This window comes from Nematocida major (assembly GCF_021653875.1).
Source record: "Nematocida major strain JUm2507 chromosome Unknown 2337, whole genome shotgun sequence".
In the NCBI taxonomy this organism is placed as follows: Eukaryota; Fungi; Microsporidia; genus Nematocida; species Nematocida major.
The window spans coordinates 95,458-115,317 of record NW_025952947.1 but is presented as its reverse complement, the minus strand read 5'-3'; the positions used below and the strand labels follow the sequence as shown (position 1 = coordinate 115,317).

At 51.7% G+C, this 19,860-nt stretch overlaps 7 protein-coding genes across 7 annotated transcripts; 4 read left to right on the top strand and 3 right to left on the bottom strand.

The window, feature by feature from the left end:
• Positions 1-363: 363 nt before the first annotated feature.
• NEMAJ01_1605 (uncharacterized protein) lies at positions 364-2,280 on the top strand (the record flags this gene model as incomplete). The annotated part of the gene is made up of 1 exon (XM_047915443.1): positions 364-2,280. One exon carries the CDS (start codon positions 364-366, stop codon positions 2,278-2,280), a length of 1,917 nt encoding a protein of 638 aa, XP_047771400.1.
• Positions 2,281-2,399: 119 nt separating this feature from the next.
• On the bottom strand, positions 2,400-5,222 carry NEMAJ01_1604 (uncharacterized protein; the record flags this gene model as incomplete). Its single annotated transcript, XM_047915442.1, has 1 exon — positions 2,400-5,222. The coding sequence occupies one exon, from the start codon at positions 5,220-5,222 to the stop codon at positions 2,400-2,402; it is 2,823 nt and encodes a 940-aa protein (XP_047771399.1).
• Positions 5,223-5,595: 373 nt separating this feature from the next.
• On the top strand, positions 5,596-8,316 carry NEMAJ01_1603 (uncharacterized protein; the record flags this gene model as incomplete). Its single annotated transcript, XM_047915441.1, has 1 exon — positions 5,596-8,316. One exon carries the CDS (start codon positions 5,596-5,598, stop codon positions 8,314-8,316), a length of 2,721 nt encoding a protein of 906 aa, XP_047771398.1.
• A 360-nt stretch (positions 8,317-8,676) lies between these two features.
• Positions 8,677-15,483, bottom strand: NEMAJ01_1602 (uncharacterized protein; the record flags this gene model as incomplete). The annotated part of the gene is made up of 1 exon (XM_047915440.1): positions 8,677-15,483. The coding sequence occupies one exon, from the start codon at positions 15,481-15,483 to the stop codon at positions 8,677-8,679; it is 6,807 nt and encodes a 2,268-aa protein (XP_047771397.1).
• An 872-nt stretch (positions 15,484-16,355) lies between these two features.
• NEMAJ01_1601 (uncharacterized protein) lies at positions 16,356-17,963 on the bottom strand (the record flags this gene model as incomplete). The annotated part of the gene is made up of 1 exon (XM_047915439.1): positions 16,356-17,963. One exon carries the CDS (start codon positions 17,961-17,963, stop codon positions 16,356-16,358), a length of 1,608 nt encoding a protein of 535 aa, XP_047771396.1.
• Positions 17,964-18,431: 468 nt separating this feature from the next.
• Positions 18,432-19,058, top strand: NEMAJ01_1600 (uncharacterized protein; the record flags this gene model as incomplete). The annotated part of the gene is made up of 1 exon (XM_047915438.1): positions 18,432-19,058. The coding sequence occupies one exon, from the start codon at positions 18,432-18,434 to the stop codon at positions 19,056-19,058; it is 627 nt and encodes a 208-aa protein (XP_047771395.1).
• Positions 19,059-19,155: 97 nt separating this feature from the next.
• NEMAJ01_1599 (large subunit ribosomal protein L7e) lies at positions 19,156-19,788 on the top strand (the record flags this gene model as incomplete). The annotated part of the gene is made up of 1 exon (XM_047915437.1): positions 19,156-19,788. The coding sequence occupies one exon, from the start codon at positions 19,156-19,158 to the stop codon at positions 19,786-19,788; it is 633 nt and encodes a 210-aa protein (XP_047771394.1).
• Positions 19,789-19,860: the final 72 nt, after the last annotated feature.

Below are 19,860 nucleotides of genomic sequence, written 5' to 3'. Positions count from 1 at the left end.
GAATAGAGTGTTTTATCTGCACGCGTGGCAAGCGCCCTGCATAAAGAGGCGCTGGCCAGAGAAAAGCTGCCCGCATGTGCACGGCAGAAAACACATGCAGGCTCGCTGCAAACTTATGCGATAAAATAGTGCAAAGCAATGGGCTTCTGCAGAAGCTTTGCGGCTTATTAAAAGAGGAAGAAAAAGAACAGAGCAAAAATAAAGCGCGAGGCGCCCGCCGGCTGCCGTGCATGCGCAAAGTCTTCTGGCTAGTGCTTGGCTTGGCGCAAGAAGTAGTGCTTCATCTATATGATCTAAAAGCCTTTGATGCCATAATGCTTGTGTGATGTTGTATAAATATAGCAAAGCGCACCCGGAGGGTGCATGAACAGAGGATTTGGAAGATTCAAATCAAGACGTGAATACTGGAGTACTTTCATATGCCTAGCATTGATTGCTCTGGCCGCTGCTGCATTCATGCTCTTTCCGATGGTCCTTGGGGGGCATGCCCTGCACAGTGAGCCCAGCACAGACGGCTTCCACGCAATAAATTCCATTGAAGGCGCAGGCAGCACAGACGGCGTTCAAGCACGGGCAGACAGCCCTTCCTATTTGCAAAGCCCAACAGCACCCGAGAAAAGACTGCCTGCCGGCGAGCGCATTAAAAGGGCCTTCCAGCAGTCAGAGGGAAAGGGCTTTATGAAGTTCCTCTCTAGTCTGGGCCCAGGCATTCTTGCCAAGAAGGCTGCACTGTGCGAAATATCGCAGGCTCCAGAAAAGTACGCGCACTTAGAACAGTTTGGCGGCGCAATATATCCTCTGGCTTTGCAGACCCTGCGCTTTATTGAGGAGTTCTCCCTGCAAAGCTTCACCCCCGCATGCTTTGACCGTGTCGCACAGGAGCCCGTATCCTCCGCTGCGCTCAGCAAAAACGCCTCCTTCTATTTAGAAAGTGACTTGGCGAAAGAAAAAAGAGACAGAGGCCTGGCGGCCTGGGAGGGCATGCAGCTGGGCGAGGAGCTGCAGAGTCTTTCTTCTGCTGTGCGCTTTTTCTTCCGGATGCCCGGAGTGTTCGGCGACCTCCTGGAGATGGGAGAAAGCAGCCCACTGGCTGCCCCAAGCGGCAGCTCTTTGAGGCACTTGCCATCCCTGCAGCGCTTGAGTTGCGTGGCCCGCGGCGTGCTAGCGCTGCAGGAGCGCGCAGGCAGCGCAGAAGAGGCAGAAAAATGCTTCAAAAAGGAGCTGGAGGCGCTGAAGGAGCACATAAGCAGCCTTCCATGTAATTTTCAGAAAATCTCCCCCAAGCTTTCGAATGAGGTGTTTCTTCCAATACTTCAGGCTATTTGGGCGTTCTACAGAAAGCGCCCAGACCCCGGGGCAGAAAAAGCGCTTGTCGGAAGGCCCGTGTTTTTCCCAAAAGAAACACAAATAAGCATATTCAAGTGGGAAAAAAAAACCAACACTATCCTTTACGACCAAACCCACCCGTCGGAAAACAACAGCGCCCCGGAGTTTTCGCTCCTTTTTGCGCCCAGTGGAGTCTCTCTGCAGAGCGTGTGCTACGTGGACAACGAAGAGCAGGTGCGGAAGCCCGTCGTAATTGTGCAGAGCAGAGCGCAAATTCTCTGCAAAGAGGTTGTGAAATACATTGCAGCCATGTACAAGAAGCCGCAGAAGCAAATACATGTGTTTTCAATCAGCCTGCAAACGCATGCCCTAACCCGAAAAGACCCAGAAAAAACTGCATACTTCAGCGCAGACAAAGACAGCGCAGAGCTTCTGGCCTTCTACTACATAGCGAAAAAGGTGTGCAAAGGCGCAAGCTTCACGCTTGCAGAGTTTAGGCCGCGCAAAGCAGAGGGCGCAGAGCAACGGAGGAGGGTTGTATACCTTCCGCTGTTCCTTAGCGACATGATGGCCAGTGCCATACCAATGTCCCAGCATGCGGGCAGCAAGGACATTTCCGCACCGGGGGGCTTGGAGCGTGTCAAAAGAATACAAAATGTGCACAACGCGCTGCCGCTGGTGCTTTTGCACAGCGATAAAAGCGCCGAAAGCCACTACCAATCAAACACCGCCGAGCTGGGTGATGTGCACGCTCTGGAGCTAGACATGTGCTACGCTATGTCCTCCATTCGGGTTATCTGCGATCCAAGCGTGGAAGATTGCGAGTTTATTTCGTACAGAACCCGGAAAGTCGAGAAAGAGCAAAGCCATCTTGTCTGCATAGGAGAAAGCGCCAGAGAGCTGCTGAAGCAGGGCGGCCTGCGCGGCGTCGTTCTGCGCGCTTTGATGGAGTAGCAAAAGCACGCGGCAGCGCGTTATGGCAGTTCCAAGCCCGGGCTCTTCCCTGCACAGCGCCAAGCACACAAGAATAAAGGACTTGTCGTTTTTCCTTAGGCTGCAGTTATCTTTTATTTCTAAGGCGCAAGCGACTCATCTGGCTTTCTGAAAAGAAACCATAGCAGGTAGTTGTGTATACTCAGCTCCGGCTTGAACCGCCCTATGCGCCGAATGGCCATGTAGCACTCTCCAGGGAGATACAGCTTGTCCTTGTTAGACTCTAAGCGGTATTCGGCGGCCTTCTCCTTTGCTATGTGGCCCATCTTCTGCTGCGCGCCGCGGCAGAACACAGACCCAACCACGCCCTCGCTCCTACAGGCATAGTGCGCCTGTATTTCCTTAATGCGCTCTACAATTCTGTTGTGGTTTTCCACCGCGTCGAGGGTGCTATCCGTGCCTTTGAGGGCATAGTGTGAGTACCCCTCCATAGACTCCTGGCTTTTGCTGCTCCAGAGCAGTCTGCCGCGGCCCGCGCCCAATATATCTAATTCAGTGCACATCACCCGGCACTTGAGATTGCATTTCGGCATGCCTACGCGCAAGCCGCTGTACATGCTCTTTGCCCACTTTTGCCCGTCCGTGCTTTGCGCAAACCCCTCCCGGACACAGGCTTCACTGTACGTGTACACACACGGCTCCACGCCGCCTGCGCGCAGGCTGTCTACGGAGACTACACGATGGGGCACGCGGTCCTTCTCGGTGTACGGAGACAAAAGCAGCGCGCTCCGAAGGAAGGGCGACAGAAACAGCGGCAGGCTTAAGTCGTCGGCATGCTCCTCCTGGCCTTCAAACGTTGCAAGGGTAAAGTAGTTGTCCTTCAGCTTTTCCGGAATATTGTAAAACACCACAACGTGCCCCGTTTCAAAAAGTTGCTGCGCTGTTTTCTGCATATCACTGGCCTTTGCCATGCGCCACACGCGCTTTCCTTTTTCGAATATCAGCGGATATATTGTGTCTTTCTTGCCCAGGCCCAGGGACTCAAGGTGCAAAATAGAATCGCCGATAGAATGCATGCACGCGTCGACGCCGCCAGCCATGTACACAGGAGTGCACACAGTGGTGTACGCCTGGAGGTGATTGTTCACAAAGTGGAGGTGCTGGTGCGTTTTTGGGTCTTCTATGGCCACATAGTGGCGATCAATGGGGGCACACGCAGTCAATAGTGGCGTAATCTGGCCGGCAGAGGCACAGAAAGAGACGCGCATCGAAACATACTTCTGGGGCCTCACCGCACTCTTGCCCAGAAACCTCCGATTGGCCACTCTGCCCACACCTCTTCTGCTGTCCTTGTATTGCCATGGGCAGTATTTGTAGAAAAGCAAAAGCGCGCTGTAGGCCTCCTCGTACATGCTCTCTGCAAACGCAAGGTCATTTTTCTGCGCCGTTTCTATTTCAGACGCGTGCCAAATGCCGATGCAGGCCCTTTTGCAGCTTTGCATGGCCAGACACTCGTTCGCTTGCGCACGTATGTACTTCAGTATCTTTACGGCGGTTTTTATAAGCACTTTCTTATTTTTTGCTTTCTGGTGCACGCGGATGCACTTCAGCGTTTCCATGAAAGTCTTTTCGTCAACGTGGGAAAAGTCGTCCAGCACCTCAGGTATCCCAAGAACCGAGCAGTATCCCTGAAAAGAACGGCCTGCAGAGGCTTGCACAGCCAGCTTGAGGTCTTCTATGTCTTCTGTGTGCACGGCGCTTTGGGCAAAGATGTCGCCCAGGCTGATTCCAAACCCGTAGAAATCGCCACAGACGCCGCCATGCATCGCTGAAAGCTCTTTGTTTTTGGTTTTCTTCATGTATTGCTTCGCGTCTTCATAAAACCCCGGGTAGTATCCTCGGATGTTTTCCAGAGCAGGCGAGAGCTCATGAAAAGCCCTGAAAAGAAAAAGCGCGCGCAGGCTCTGCCCTGAATACTCTAAGCATGCATCCACCACACTCCATACGCTTTCGGGCGCTGAGCTTTTAATCTTTTGCTCTAAATTCCGCAGAAAAACGATTTCATTTGGTTTTATGCCGGGCTCCCTCTTGGGCGACTTAAGAAACAAGAGGTTGCTTGGATGCGTGTAAAAACTCAAGGGGCGGTTGGCCCTGCAGGCGCTCGAGCTGCTGTTCTGGAATTCTCTGCCTCCGCCCAGCGCATCTGCCTGGAGCTCCATCGGGGTCTCTATGTAGAACGCAGCGTGGCTGAACCAGTCGTCCACAGCGGAGGCGGCTTTAGCGCTTGAACACGCACTCGAGCTCGATGGGCCCGCTTCCTGCGCACAGGAATTTGCTGCGGTGCTCCAGGCTTGCGCATCTTGCTCGGCCTGGACAATACATCCTTCTTCTATCTTATTGCATAAGAAAGCCATAGTCTGCGCTTCGCCGATCTGCTCATTTGTCTGTGCGTTGTTCTGCCATTTTGCACGCTTCTCAGAATATTCCTCTGGCAGCGCCTCCTTAGCAGGGCGCCTGCATGGGCCTTTTCTTTTTTCTACTAAAACATCAAGGTATTTCTCAAGATCGGGGCCAATCGGCGCGTCAACAGCCTCAAGCGTGCAGTCTAACACTTTCATTGGAGCAAAGAACTCGTCTAAAAACTCGCAGGACAACACAGGAAGCGCCTTCTTCTGCCAGTCTGCACTCGGTGCTTTGGCAGCTTCTCCTGGGCGCGCGCTTTCATAAACGCCAGGCTGTGTGCTTTCACAGAATTCTGCTGCGTAGGGCGTTGCACTGCCTGCAGAACAGCTCTCACCAGAGCCTTTTGCGCCAAGAGCATACACCATGCATATTGAAGCCGCCCAAGCCCCCATCCATACAGCGCTGCTTGTGCGAGCTTTACATGGAGGCGCTCTTTTCAGAGACACTGTTTCCTTTTTGTATGCGCGTGCTTTCTTTGTTATGCCAGATTTTAGCATCATTTGTTCAATGGACAAAATAAAAATGTGCTAGAGTATGCAGAAGAAAAATTCAAGCAAAAGAAGCCAACAGATAAGCCCAGCACATTTCCAAAAACACCAGTACAACTCAAATCGCATAGGCCCGGGCTAGCTAGACGCTTTCTTTCGCTGCGCATACATGCTAGAATCCCAGCAGAGAAGCCTTCCCAACGAACCAATGCTCTGCCAGGCGGGCCGCAGTGCGGGCAAGGGCGTAGATTGCCCGGCCTCCAAGCCAGGGCTGCTGGTATCGCTGCAGAGGCGCGTTGTCTATTCCAAACACGGGCCTGCAGATAAAGACCTAGCAGACACACAGAAGTTTCTGCTCAAAAATAGTTTTTTTCTGCGCCCATCGATGAAGCTGCATTTTGTACTGGCCGGGCTGCTTGCGTGCCATGCAGGCGCGAGGATTTCGTTTGCAGAGATTATGCAGATGCACAGCAAAGAAATAGGGAAGGAGGGGGTCTGTATAAACCCCAGCGGGCCTGTCAGTCTAATGCGAGGGTACATATACGCCCATAACGCATACATGTACAATAAAAGGTTTTTTTCTCCTGAAATAGAAACGGACTACAGCCTGCGCTTTAGCAGGGTGGGCAAGGGATACAAAGAGGTGTACCAGCAGAAAAGGAGCCCGACGCGTGACAGAGCATACAAGACCGCGCAGAAGGACAGCCCCGGCAGAAGCGAGCCCGCCTACACCGAGAAGTACCACAGCGCGCTTCTAAAGCTGTTTCCTTCCACAAACGGAACCAGCCTCTCGATTTCTGTGTCCCGGAAGGACTGCATGTTCCGCTTTCTCCAAAAAGCGTGCGCCCGCGAGCAGGCAAGCTACGTGCTGGCCGCGCTTCTTCTTCTCGGCGAGGGCGTCGACGTGCCCATTGAAATAGAACGCGGAGCGATCGTGCTGTGGAAAAGCCGCGCTCTTGCTGAGCAGCACCGGCTGCAGAAGGCGCAGAAGAAAAGCCTGCCAATCCCGAGCGAGCACATTCTGTGCTCGGTAAACTTCCAAAACAAAAAGATGATGAGCCCGCAGAAGGAAGCAGTCGAGATTGTGCACTTTTTCAAGGCGCACGCCCGCGAAAAAAAGCTTCCTGTAATGCAAGAAGACTTTGAAACCGGCGACTTTCTAGACAGCCTGCAATTTTTGGTTCAAGCATACATATTTGAGTACATAGAAAGCATGGACAGCGCGCTGGAGTTTGCCTGGTGCGTGCACAGCCTGCTTAAAAGCATGGGGGCTGGGGAGCCCGGCCAAACAGACCGCATTTTTGGCAGCTGCTTCATGCCCAAAGAAGAAAAGGCGCAAGCGGCTGTGTACTTAGAGCCGCTGGCCCGCATGCAGGAGTGCCTGAGCGCGCAGAACTGGTTTCCATTCTCAGACTCCGCTCTGCTTCCCAAGTACATGAACGTGCCCCTGCACAGCAAAAGCACTGGTGTGGGCCCAAAGGAGGAGTTCAGCAACTGCGCAGAAGCCGGGCTCTACGCACTGTTTTGCTGCCTTGCATACGACCCGGAAGAAAAAAAATACAACGTGGGCGGCATGCTGGGAGAGGTTGCAGGGTCTGAGGACGCCCAGAAGATAACTGCGTTTTTCAACTCGAAAAGCGCCGACCCAAAGAAGTGCGCAACCCGCAAAGTCTTTGAAGCCTGGAACCAGGTTGTTTCGGGCCTCCCCGGCGACAGCATAGCATACTGCAGAGACAGCAAAAACGAGGTGCGCGTGGGAATTCTGAACTTTCTGCGCGTTGTTTCCAAAGTGACAGGCAGGCTGCCCGAAAACAAAAAGGAGCTGGACGAGCTTGCCGAAAGCGTGCGCAGCAAAAAAGAGCCTGCGCAGAGCGCCTTCAAAGAAGTGCAGGAGCACATCGAAAGGGTGCTTAAGATGCTTTCTGTCAACAGGCGCATAGAAGTAGAAACAGTCTCGCTCAAGAAGGGGCTGAGAAGCGACGGAGAGGCAGACTTGTACGGAAGCATAGTGCTGCGATTCAGCGCCAAAGAGAACAGCTCAGTGCAGGGCATATGTTTAAACTTTATTACAGGCCATTTAAGCATCGGCCTTTTGCATCCTACGCACGTTTTTTCCGAAGAGGACCAGAAAGCGCAGGAAAACTCTGTGCGCGAGTATCGAGGCCTGGGCACTTTTGCAGGCTGCCTTTTTGCAGAGTACATAGAAAAAACCGTGCGCGCGTACACCTCAAATAGCATGAGAAATCTAGATTGCACACGCACGGTCATAGAAACTGCAAAGAAAGTGGTGGAATCCTGCCCTGAGAAGGTGAACCGGGTCTTTTTGGACAGGGAAATTTCCTGTAGCGTGGTCAAAATGAGGCTGGTCAACGCTCTCTATCTGTACGCCAAGGGGGAGCAGGTTGCAATGCCGCAAACTCATCCGATTGTGCGCCTCTTGTCGAACGTTTTGGGTAGCGTCCCGCTTGACAACCCGGAGATGCACAAGCCCTTTTTGGGCATGCCCATACTTCTGGGAGAGCTGGGGAAAATGTTCCCCCGAATACAGCTCTCCGAGTCCAAAGCCATTGTGCTTTTCCAGGGCGGGCTGCGCAGCGTGGACGTGTACATCCACACTCAGTACGGATACCCTGGAGCAGCTGAAGTGATCATGCAGCATCTTCTGATCTGCCAGCTGAAAGGCACAACGCCTGTCTCGCAGTGCAAAACGCTGAACTGTGGATTCTTGGGTCTTTACGGTTTGTTTGAGTGCATGTTTGCAAGAGGCACGAAAAGAAACGCAGAGAAGCTGGGGGCGCTTCTTTTGGCCGAGAAGCAAAAAGAAAGAAAAGACGCGGCCGTCAGACTGAAGAACAGCCTGGACCTTTTCTGGTTTGTCGTCGCAGTGGATATGAAAGCTGATAAGCCCGATCTGGTTTTTCAGCTCTACGCAGCGGTTGACCCAGACGCGCCCCGTATAAAGAGCCCCGGAGCGTTTAAGTACTTTGTTGACGCGTCCCATAAAAAAAGAGTTTTAAAATGGATGAAGCTAAGAAAGCACCACTTCATAAAGCTCGGCGGAAAGCGGAGATATTCAAAAAGCAGGAAAATACTCGAAGCGGCATAATGTGAAAAACAGCGGGCCCGGAATGTGCTGCAGAGAGGATGCCCTGCATTGGCGCGTCCCCTCCGCCAGGCGGCTGCCATGCTGGCAAGTGCTGGCAAAGAGCAAACACGCGCCCAGAGAGTGCTTAAAGAGGCCAGGCTGACAGCGCGGCATACTTGCGCATGGCTATCAAATAAATGCATTTTTGCGTTTGCTTTTATTTCTACAGCGTTGGCAGCTGCTGGCCGTGCGGGCCCAAGAAAATCGCGCGCTTGCTATAGACGCCCACTTGGATGCGGGCGTGCAGAAAAATATGCTTAAAGACATTTATTGAATATGTGTGCAACTGCACAAATGTGTGGTTTGCGCGGGCGCATATATCTATTCAGTCTGGCCTTTGAGGAAATCGGATTCTTCATTATCTTGGTGCAGCACACTCGACGCTGCTCTTTGGTTGCACAGAGACCTCAGCTTGCCATTTTGGTACTCTGCGTAGTGCGTACGCACCAGCAACTCTGCTTGATTGTTGCTCCAGTTGTACTGTAACATCGAGGTTTTTTTGCTTTTTCTTATAGTTGCTTCCCACGTCAGGGCCCTGGTCATATATTTGGTTGCAATGCCGAAGGGCAGCTTTTCCTGCTGGTTCATGACGTTCTCCATCGCCAGAATATAATCCTCGTATTTCATGGGCGATGGCGCTATGCTTTTTAGGAAAATGTTCGGGTTGCCCTTAAACAGCAAAGAGTACACGTGCTTTGTAAGCTTGTTCTCTGAGCTCCTGTGCTCGCACAGAACGCTGTACTGGTTGATTGCAACACAGGAAAGAATGCTAGTGGCTATGCGCACTGCCTTTACTATGTCAAGGGCGCCCTGCATCTTTTCCTCCGGCTTTGGACAGACCATGTGCAGCAGCTTCTCTATCTTGATAAGAATCGCGGAAGCCATTACAATTATTTTGTTCTGGTCCACAACATACGCCTGCTTTGGCTTCGTGGGGTCATTTTGGGAAGGCTTCTCGGGCATGCCCAGGCACACGGGGTCAAAGACATTGTAGGCCAGCCAGTCTGCAGGATGTGTCCCCTCGTGGTTCATCTTTTCCAAATAGGTGTGCTGGACAAAGAAGTCCAGAATCTGGTCGTTTGTGGGGTCGCTTCTAAGGTCGCATGTCGAGCTGTTTGTAGGGTCGCTTCTAAGATCGCTTGTCGAGCCGTTTGTAGAGCTTTTTCTAAGGTCGCTTGTCGAGCCTTTTGTAGAGCTTTTTCTAAGGTCGCTTGTCGAGCCTTTTGTAGAGCTTTTTCTAAGATCACTTGTAGAGCCTTTTGTAGAGCTTTTTCTAAGGTCGCTTGTCGAGCCTTTTGTAGAGCTTTTTCTAAGATCGCTTGTCGAGCCATTTGTAGAGCTTTTTCTAAGATCGCTTGTCGAGCCTTTTGTAGAGTCGCTTCTAAGGTCGCTTGTAGAGCCTTTTTGGGGGTCTTTTCCGTTTATCTTTTGGTTCTCGGTAGATATGGTGGGGGTTTTAAAGCAGAGGGTTTTCACATCCATTGTAAACGAATTGATTAAAGGGCCAAAAAGCACGGAGCGGTAGGCTTCGCACGAAAACGCGGTTTCTGTCTTGAGCCTGTACCCCTGCTTGTACGCCATCACGAACGAGTTGAAAGCTATGTTGTTCTGGAAGTTCTTCTTGCTTTCGTTGCTGTACAAAGGCTCAAGCTTTTGGTACAGCTCGCCCGATATCTGCGACATTTTTATGACATTGCTGTTTGTGCTGTCGGCCCATAGCACAAACGCTTCATCCATGACGCCTCGGATGCTGGCCCTCTGCGCGCTCTTGTATTCAGCCATGTTCACTTTCTTGTCTTCCGGGATGTTTTTGGAGTTTTTGTTGTAGTTGAGCATAAGTTTTTCGGAAATGCGCGCAAACACGTCTATCTCTGTAAATATGGCGTTTCCGGTGCACTCCAGCATGTCTTTCAGGAAAAGCGTGTACAGAACCAGAGTGTTTAAAAAACCCGGCACATTATTGGAAAGATTTTTGACGCTGGGCATTTCCAGCATCGACGCAAAGGAACGCTTGAGGCTGGACATTTCCAAGTCGTGCGAGTATCCCAGCGCAGACTCCCGGATGACCTCCTGGTATGCCTGGTTGTATCTTAGAAGGCAGCGCAGCGTGTCCTCCAGGTTCCCCTTGGGAAGCTCTAGCACCGCCCTTGTAGTGCCGGCTTCTTTGCTCGTAGGAGGAAGGTTTCCCCAATGCAGGCCATTTTTTTCAAATTCGCTTTTCACGGCGAAAAGCTCGCTCTGTATCACTTTGTGAAGGTGTTCTTTTTGAATGCCCACGGTCGCGTCCCTGCGCCCCATGATTAGAGTCTTAATGGTTGAGTTTACCAACTCATGCGCATTCAACATCCGCTCATATTTCATCTCTGCCGACATATTTTTACAGGCCTCGGGGTTTTCTTGCAGAAAAGAAACCTTGGCATAGTTTAAAATATTGGCTTCTTCGCTTCTAACCTTATCCAGCCTCTTTTTTTTGTTTTTCACATCCAGCATGCACATCAGTGTCTGGCTTTTGTCGGTGTAATTGAGCATTTGGTCCTTCAGGTTAGCCACTTCACAATTAGACGCAAACAGCGCGTCTTCCAAGTTGGAAACATTTTTTAGCGAGCTATCGAGGTTCTCCTGAAGCGCCATCATGTCACTCTCGCTGGCCTTTTTGATGCTTTCCATGCCTAGAACCCTCTCATTCAGAGCTTCAATGGTGTCCTGCAGCTCCTTCTTTTCCTTCTCATGCACGCTCACAAGATATGTCTGATTTTTTTCCATACGGGTTTTCATTTTTTCAGCCTGCTGCGCGTGGTTGTCGCTCAACTCCTGCTCTTTCGTTTCGTGCAGCTTTTTCAGATCCTCTAGCTCGGTCTGGCTGTCCTTCAGCTGAGCCTCCAGGACCTTAACCTGCTGCGCGTGCATGTCGCTCAACTCCTGCTCTTTCGTTTCGTGCAGCTTCACTGCAGTCTCCAGCTCGGCCTGGCTGGCCCCCAGCTCGGCCTCCAGGACCTTAACCTGCTGCGCGTGCTCGTCGCTTAGCTCCTGCTCTTTCTTTTCGTGCAGCTTCACTGCAGTCTCTAGCTCGGCCTGGCTGGCCCCCAGCTCGGCCTCCAGAATCTTAACCTGCTGCGCGTGGTTGTCGCTTAGCTCCTGCTCTTTCTTTTCGTGCAGCTTTTTCAGATCCTCCAGCTCGGCTTGGCTGTCCCTCACCTTCTCCTGCAATTCTTTTATTTTTTGCAGCAGCTTCTGGCTCATCTCTTCGCCTTCCTGATGGCTCTGGTTTTTCAGCTCCAGCATATCCTGCAGCTCGGTCTGGCTGTCCTTCAACTGAGCCTGCAAGCACTCAACCTGCTGCGCGTGGTTGTCGCTCAACTCCTGCTGCTTCTTTTCGTGCAGCTTTTTCAGATCCTCTAGCTCGGCTTGGCTGGCTGCTAGGCTAGCTTCGATTTCTTTGACTTTCTCTGCATGCTCCTCGTTTAGCTTCTTCTCTGCCCGCGCGTGCATCTCCACCAGGCTCTTTCGCTCAGCCTGGTTTTTGCTGAGTAAATCAGCCATTTCTTTATCATGCTGCGCGTGCTTTTTATTTGCCTCTTTCTCCTTCTCCTCGTGCAGATTTTTCAGATCATCCAGCTCTTTTTTGTTGGCTTCGACCACACTCTGCATTTGGCTGATTTGGTCCATGCACAGGACGATCGTCTGTTCTTTATTCTCGCTTATCTGATTTAACTGCGCCACCTCTTCGTTCAGATCCTCAATATGCTTCATGTGCTGGTTATTCTGCGCGTCCTTTTCCGCCGCACTGTTCACCGCCGCGTCTATCTCCTTGTCTTTCTCTTTCTGGAGGGCCAAATATTTTTCCTCCAGCGCCGCGATCTTCCTGCTTTCTTCGTCTTTCATCTGCTGCATTTTCTGGCTGGCGACTTGGTTGTTTTCGTCCAGGGTTTTCATGCTGTCCTGGAGGTTTGTGTCCACCAGCTTCTGTATCCGGTCCTCGTAGTCCTCCTTTGTCTTTTGGAGCTGGGCCGCCAGCATTTCCTGCGCCTTCTTCGACTCATTGTGCTTCTTCTGCAGGTCCAGCTGCTTTTCCTCTAGCTTGGCATACTCTGTCTTCAGCGCGCACAGCTCCGCGTTTAGCAGCTCTTCCGATGCTGCCAGCGATTGAATTCTCTCCAAGCTCGCGATGTTTTTCTGCACCTGCTCCTCCTTTTCGCCACCCAGCTTCTCAAGCTCGGCCTTTAGCTTCTCCGCTTCGTCTTGCTTCTGCTCAATCTGGTCTGCCAGGATGCGATTTCCGCTCTCCAGGCAAGATATCTTTTTCTGGGCTTCGGCGTCAGCAGTTTGCTTGCTTTCCTCCAGCTCCTGCATGCTTTCCTCCAGCTCCTGCATGCTTTCCTCCAGCTCCTGCATGCTTTCCTCCAGCCTGGCTTTTTCCTCTCCAAGCGCCCGCAGACTTTCGCTTGCCAACTCGGCGGCGCTCTTTGCACTCTGCGCGCTCTGCACTAGGGCGTTAAACTTCTGCGCATTCTCCTCGCCCTGCAGCTTTAGAGAATTAACCTCCGCATTCAGCGCCTCGATGTTTCTTCGGGCCGTCTCCTCGCTTTGGGTGTGCATTTCGGACTTTTCTCCCAGCTGCTTGCCGATTGCGCTGTTGCACATCTTTAGGTTGGCCAGCTCGGCGTTGAGCTCTCGCAGCTTGTCGGTTTCCTTCTGCTCAACAAGCATCTGCAGCCGGTTAGACTCCAATATCTGCAGGTTGGCAGCTTCAAGCGCAGCAGCGTTTTCTTCTTTCTGCGCCTGTATTTCTTTCTCCTGCTCTGTCAGCTCTTTGTGCCTCTTGCACAGGGATTTTTTCTCTTCCTCCAGCTTTCTGTTGTTTTCCTGCACGTGGCTCTCAAACTCTTCTTTTTCTCGGCTAAGGGCGCTCCTTTGCCCCTCTAGGCTTTCTAGGTCCTCGTCAAGCTTTTTCTGCGCATTGAGCAAATGCTCTTCCATGCGCTTTAAGGCCGACTTGTCCTCGCTGTTCGAGAGCGCATCCTCCTGGGCCTTGGCAGCTCTCTCCTTTATGTCTGCGAAGTCCTGCTTGATCTTCTCTGCCTCGGCCAGAAGGCTCTGTCTGTGCTGCTCGTTTTTCTGCTTCTCCAGCGCCAGAATGCTGCGCTCAGCCTCTAGCTCCTCCGTGTGGGTTTTTATCTTCTCCTCCAAGTCCGCAAGCGCTGCCGCATTCTCCAAGCTGTGCTTCTTCTTTAGCTCTTCGTGCTCTAGAATGTCATCCTCCAGCTTTCTCTTAAGGCCGTCTAGCTCTGCGCGTCTAGCATCGGCCTGCGCGCGCTCAAGCTCGCTCCCTTTGGCCTTTTCCTCCTCGAAGATCCTTATGCTTTCTTGCAGGACTTCCTGCGCTGCGCGCAGCTTTTCGGTGCCTATGGCCAGCCTACCCTCCATCTCGTTCATCTGGACCACACGCGCGCCTAATGCGCCCTGTCTTCTGTTTAGGTCTTTCTCCCAATTTTGTATTTTTAAGCGCTCACTCGCCAGGGCTGCACTGTTCGTGCTGCTCAGCTGCTCATTCTCGCTTTTTTCACGGGCAACCTGCGCCTTCAGGTCGTTTAGCTTGTTTTTCGCAGCCTTCAGAGCCAGTGCGTCTGCTTCCAGGCCTTCTCTCAAATTCATCAGTTTCATTTGGTCGTTCTCCAGCTCCTCTCTATACTTTTCCGTCTTCAAAATCTCGATCTGGAGCTTGCTTTCTCGTACATTCTGCGCTTCTCTGTTTTGCTGAACTTCCTCTGCCTGCTTTTCCAGTTCTTTCTGTTTTTTTCGAATCTCTTCGCTCTGCGCGTCTAGCCTTGCGCGGTAGTCCTCGGAAAAGGCCCGCTGCTTGCCCAAGTCCGCAGCCTCTTCCTTCAGCCTGTGCCTCTCCACATAGAGATCCTCTGTCTCCTTTTTCAGAGCCTGCAGTCTTTTGTGCATGGCCTCCTCAAACATCCTGGCTTGCACTTCGTGCTGCTGGCTAACTTTCTCGGCTTCCTGCTGAATCTCACGGATGACTTTCTTCTCCAGCTCGTCTGCTTTTTTGTGTGCGTCCTGCAGTATCCCGTTTGCCTTTGTCTGTGCACCCTCTAGCATGAGGGAGTCATACCGCAGCGCGTCCTCCATTAGCAGATTCGCTTGAACCTTAGCTGCCTCCAGATGCTCGGCCGCCTCTTGGTATTTTTCTTCTATTTTTCTGTTTTCTTCTATTTTTCTTAGCTCTGCTTCCTTCCTTGCTTCTTCTTCTTCCATCAGCCTCTGGCTTTCTTCTGACAGCATTTTCTCCCTCCTCTCGGCGGCATCCTCCATGGCCTCGTCCAGCGCTTTCTGCTTTATTCTGGAATACGTAATATAGGCATTGTTCACCATTGACAAGGCCTCCTCCTTCCCTTTTTTGATGCGCGCTTCGCTTTCCTGCCTCGCTTTTTCTATGCACTCCTTTGCGTCGTGGTTGGCTTGTGCTAGAATTTTCACGTACTCAGACCGAGCTTTTAAGCTCTTCATTTTCTGCAAAAACCTTGCATTCCGGCTTGAAGTGCACACGGTTACTTTCGCTGGGATGTGCTCCCTCGGGGCTTCTGTGCGCACATTTGGCATCGCAATGTTGGCGCTTGGGCTAGGCCCTGGCGCAAAGACATGCTGCCAGCTGTTTGCAGCAAATTGGCGCGGAGCCACGCCTGCCTCGTAGCTTACAACCGGCCGGCTATACATAGCGCTGTACGGCTGCGCCCTCTCAAAAATGCTGCCCGTGCACGATGAACTTCTGCCCGTGCACGACGAACTGCTGCCCGCCGGCGCAATGGGGCCTTCTTCTGCGCCCAGCATCTTTTCTACATCTAGATACGCAATGTCTTTGGCCCCGCGCCAGGAAACCGCAATGTATCCTGGAGGCTTCTCGAAAACGCCCTGGCTAGTCTTCTCCACGTGCTCGCTGCTTTTGTCTTCCGAATCCGACAGCTCTCCAAAGTCGGGCACACATGCGGGGGCCACAATTTTAGGCGTGGCCGCCACCCCAACTTTTTTGTCTGTTGTACTTGGTCGAAAGTGCACAGCACTAAAAACCACTATTACAACTCCAACCGTGCATAAAATGCCGCTGTACACGTACTTTCTCTCCATTATGCCACATAAAGGCAGCATTATTTATATATGCACATGCACAGCTCATCAAGCAATCACGAGGGCGTTATATTAAAAAACACAACAAAATGCGATCCAACAACATCTGGTAAACGTTTGTTTGTTTATTTGTTTGTTTGCCTCATGAAACTCAGCCAAAAAACGCCCTGTTGCCCGGATCTGCCTTTTCTGGAAAGCGCACATTTCTTGGGGTTTCCGTAGTAAATCTCCGGGCACACCTTTACGCACTTTTTTGCGGAAGGCCCTGCCTGGGCTTCTGCCTGTTTGCCAGCCCTCGGCCCGCACCCAGCCTTGCTTTAAGAAAGAGTGCGCTCTGACAGCTGTGTGTCTATTCAAAAATGCCAGAAGTCATTCGCGCATGGATGATCATGTTTACACGTCAGTGGCCCTCTAAAACACTGCGCGTTTTGTCAATCTTCTATTCGTGTTTGGGTGATGAGAACAGAAGATTGACAAACAAAATGTCGGTTCAAAACAAACAGCATCCAGCATATAAATCACATAATAAATATAAACACGCAGCAAATTAAAATCAAAAACATATATCTTTGTTTTCTAAACAGCGCTGGCTGATCTGGCCAGCCATACTGGCACACATAGACAGCCCGAATGCATGCCTTGCCAACGCGCTTCTTTTATGCGCGCAGGCGTTCGCGGCTTGCTTTTAGGCTCGCTCAGAGCGTCTGTGTGCACGCGAGCACGCTGCCCTTTCCTTGCCCACGCAGAGAAAGGCGTGCAAATGCAGCCAGCTGTTTTCACGAATGAATTACACACACCGTGCGCTCGTGTTTGCGCACGCGTGCATCTGCGCACAGACGGTTGGCAGCGCAATGGCTTGCTGGCTTTTTATTCTATACAAGCACGCCCGTTCTTAAATACCCCAGCTGTATGGTGCACCAAGAAACGCACAAAATAGACAGCGACAGCGCAAAGCCCCCCAGCACGCACGCAGCCACCCGCTTTTTAAGCCTATAAACTGAGTACACGTGGCTCACTGACAAAAGCAGATGTGCGCCGAGCACAGCAAAGTCCACCAGCGAAAAAACGACTGAAACAGGCCCGGGCACACACAATATACAATACCCGAGCGAGAACGCGCCCAAATATGCAAGCAGAATCCCCGTAAGCAAGAAAAAGTAAACACGTTTTTTCTGGAACACCCATTTCTTAAGGTAGTACACGTTTAGCAGAAAGCTTGCGCACAATGACACTAGACACAAAATAAAGAACGCCCACAGAAGCCTCTCCTGTGCATCGCTGCGCCGCGGTGTGCTGTTTAATGCTTTTCCGCTGCTGGCAGACCAAAACGCGCACTGCACCCCAATGAACAGAAGCATGCTTGAAATGGCGGCGGCAGTGTCCCTCTGCACCGCTCTGTACATTTGTGTCTTGCGCTCGGCCTGGACAATTTCCAGCATTTTGCAGCTAGCGTCCAGAAGCTCCTGGATGAACACACACTTTTTCAGGTTGGAAATTGACTCGGGCGTGCAGCCAGGCTCTCCATGCGCGGCGCAGTTTTGGCCAAAAATCTCTGCGTGCAGCTTTCTGAGCGCTTCTATGTACTCGCGGGTCCATCTGCAGAAATCCGGCGCACCCTGCACAAGCCCTGCCTGCACAAAGCACGCAAACTCCTCGGCCAGATCAATCGCAGATAAGCGCTGCAAAAACTCAACGTTGTCTTCTACAAACGAAATATTCTCCCAGTTCTGCACTAGAAACCGCACTCGGGAGATGTTTTTCCTGTAGTGCCTGCTGTTCAGAGAGCCCCGGGTTATTTCTCCTGTGCACACCATGTGGCAGTACCCAGCAAGCTCGTTGAGCAGCTGTATGGAGGTCTGTCCGCCCGCAAGAATCCTCTCGAAATCCTCGAAGGCACACTCTTCTATAGACCCAAACCCGTCGCACGCTTTGAACTTTTCCTCCAGAAGCGCAAGAATGTCCTGCCAGTACTCCTTGTTGAATATGGTGGCCTTGTTTATCCTCACTATGGACAGCTTGTTCATAAGAACGCTGTGCCGGTTCATGCAAGCCGTGTTTCTGCAGATATCCAAGTTGCACAGATAAAGGTCGCGCCAGCGCGCAAACTTGGCCTCAAAGGCCTCCAGCAGCCGGGCATACCGGCCTCTGTCGCTCTGCCCGAAAATGCTTTTCAGCGCCAAAGGGTCGCACATGATCTCCTGCAGCGCCAAAAGCGCATTGTATGCCAGGGCCCCGCTCAAAAGACTTTTCTGTGGGCACGCCGAGTCCTCCCACGTGCCTGCAACACTGTACAAAACCTTGCTCAGAAAAACCGTACACTCTTTAAGAGAGGTCCGCGCGCTTTTTTCGTCGGCCTGCGCCAGAATCTCCTGGATCTTTTCCAAGCATTTTCCCTCGGCGTCTCCTTGCTTGTGAAACTCGCTCAACGCGTCAAGCAAAAGACTCTGCATCATAATTTTCTTCCTTAAGGAAAAACACATAAAGCACGGCAATTAAAATACCAATGTCCTATGCATAAACCCCCCAGACGTGTTAGAAATCTCCAGGTCTTGGCTCTCACCGACTGCCTTTGAGAGACAACCGCTTCCTATGGCTCCTGCAGGCATAGCTGCACTGGATGGGCCGGCAAAAGCTACGGATGCGCCAAGCCCAGGCTGCATGGGCGCGGCACCAGCGCAATTCAGAATCCGTGTTTTTGCACAGAAACGCGCGACTTTTCATGTCCACGCCCTCGCAATGTCACAGATGCTCCATCTTAGGCTGCTCGTTGCAATCTCCAAGCAAAGCATCCGGGGCCGATCCCACGCGGGCAAGCCCTTGCATGCGCCTGCGCCGCGCCGCAAGCTGACGCCCCGGATTCTGCAGGCCCGCCAGTTCGTGCGCAAATGGCGGCGTTTTTTGTTTGCGCCCTCTGCTTATTAGCAAATGCTCGCAGAAATAATTTTAAGATGAGTAGAGCAAAGCCTCTGTCGATCGAGGAAAAAACCAAGAGAATACTGACTCTTATGCAGGACAAAGACACGATATTCGGGCTTAAGGACCTTGAACGAATATCTCTGAAAGAGAAGGGGGTGGTCTCGCAGAGCATCAAGGAGATATTGGACATTCTTGTATCTGAGAACAGAGCAAAGGAGAAAAAAGTAGGCGCTTCCAAGTACTACTGGAGCTTTCGCTCAGACATAAAGCTGCAGAAGAAGGCGGAGGCAAGGAAGCTGCGCACTGAAAACGAAAAGCTAAAAGGCGCAGAGGCGCTCCTTCTTGAAGAAATCAGCACCCACACAGAAAGCCGCTCCACGCTCGCAGACCGAGAGGAAAGGCTGAAGGAGCTTAGCGCAAAAAAGGTCCGGCAGAAGGAGGCCGAGCAGAAGATAAAAGTAATAGAGGAAAACGACCCAGAACGGCTGGAGGCCATGAAGGCGGAGCTGGGCGCGCTAAAGACGGAGCTTTCCGAGTGGGGCGACGCGTTCAACGTGCTGATGTCCTACGTGCGAGAAAAATACAACATGACACAGAAAGAGTTTTGCAGCGCGTTTTCCATAACAGCCGCGGACATGGAAAAAATAGAGGATCTGTAGACGCCTGCGCAAGCGTGCCTGGGCGCAGGAACTGTGTGTTTCAGCACAGACCGTAACGACTAAAACTTTTCAAATAATTTTATTTTTTGCCCTTGCAATGAACCAAGTACAAAAGCTTACACCAAGTGAAGTAGAATCCAAAACAATTTCCGCCATAAGAAGAATGAAGGAGCATCTAAAGGAGGAGGAGCAGAAGCACAAAGAAGCAGAAGCCGCAAACTCTATTTATGTTCCGGCAGAGGCGCCCTTCTTTTTCGTAGTGAGGATCAGAAGCTCTAACAAGGCGTCTCCGGGCATAATGTGCGCTCTTGACTGTCTTAGGCTGAGAAACGTAAACACCGGCACGTTTGTGGTGAACAACAAGTCCACAAAGTCGCTTTTGCAGAAGGTGAGGGCATACGTTGCATTTGGAACGCTCTCGCTCGACACAATCCGAAAGCTCATCTATACCAGAGCTTTTGGAAAGCACGATGGAAACAAAGTAAACATAACCACCGAGCTGCTTGCAGAGCGATTTGGAGGGGCTGTTGAAACCCTTGAGGACATTGTAGAGGCGCTTTTCCTGGGGAAGAGGCAGGACGCGTCTGCCATAAACAAGTGGCTGATGCCATTCACGCTGAGCTGCCCCAGAAAGGGATTCGGAGGAAGAAAGATCAAGGACTTTACAGAGGGAGGATCCACTGGAGACAGAGGAGCATATCTTGATGAGCTCATCAGACGAATGATATAAAAATAAAAGCATCCATCTATTACCCAAACTGCAGAAACTTATCTGAGACTTTGCCAGCTGCCCGAGCGAAAA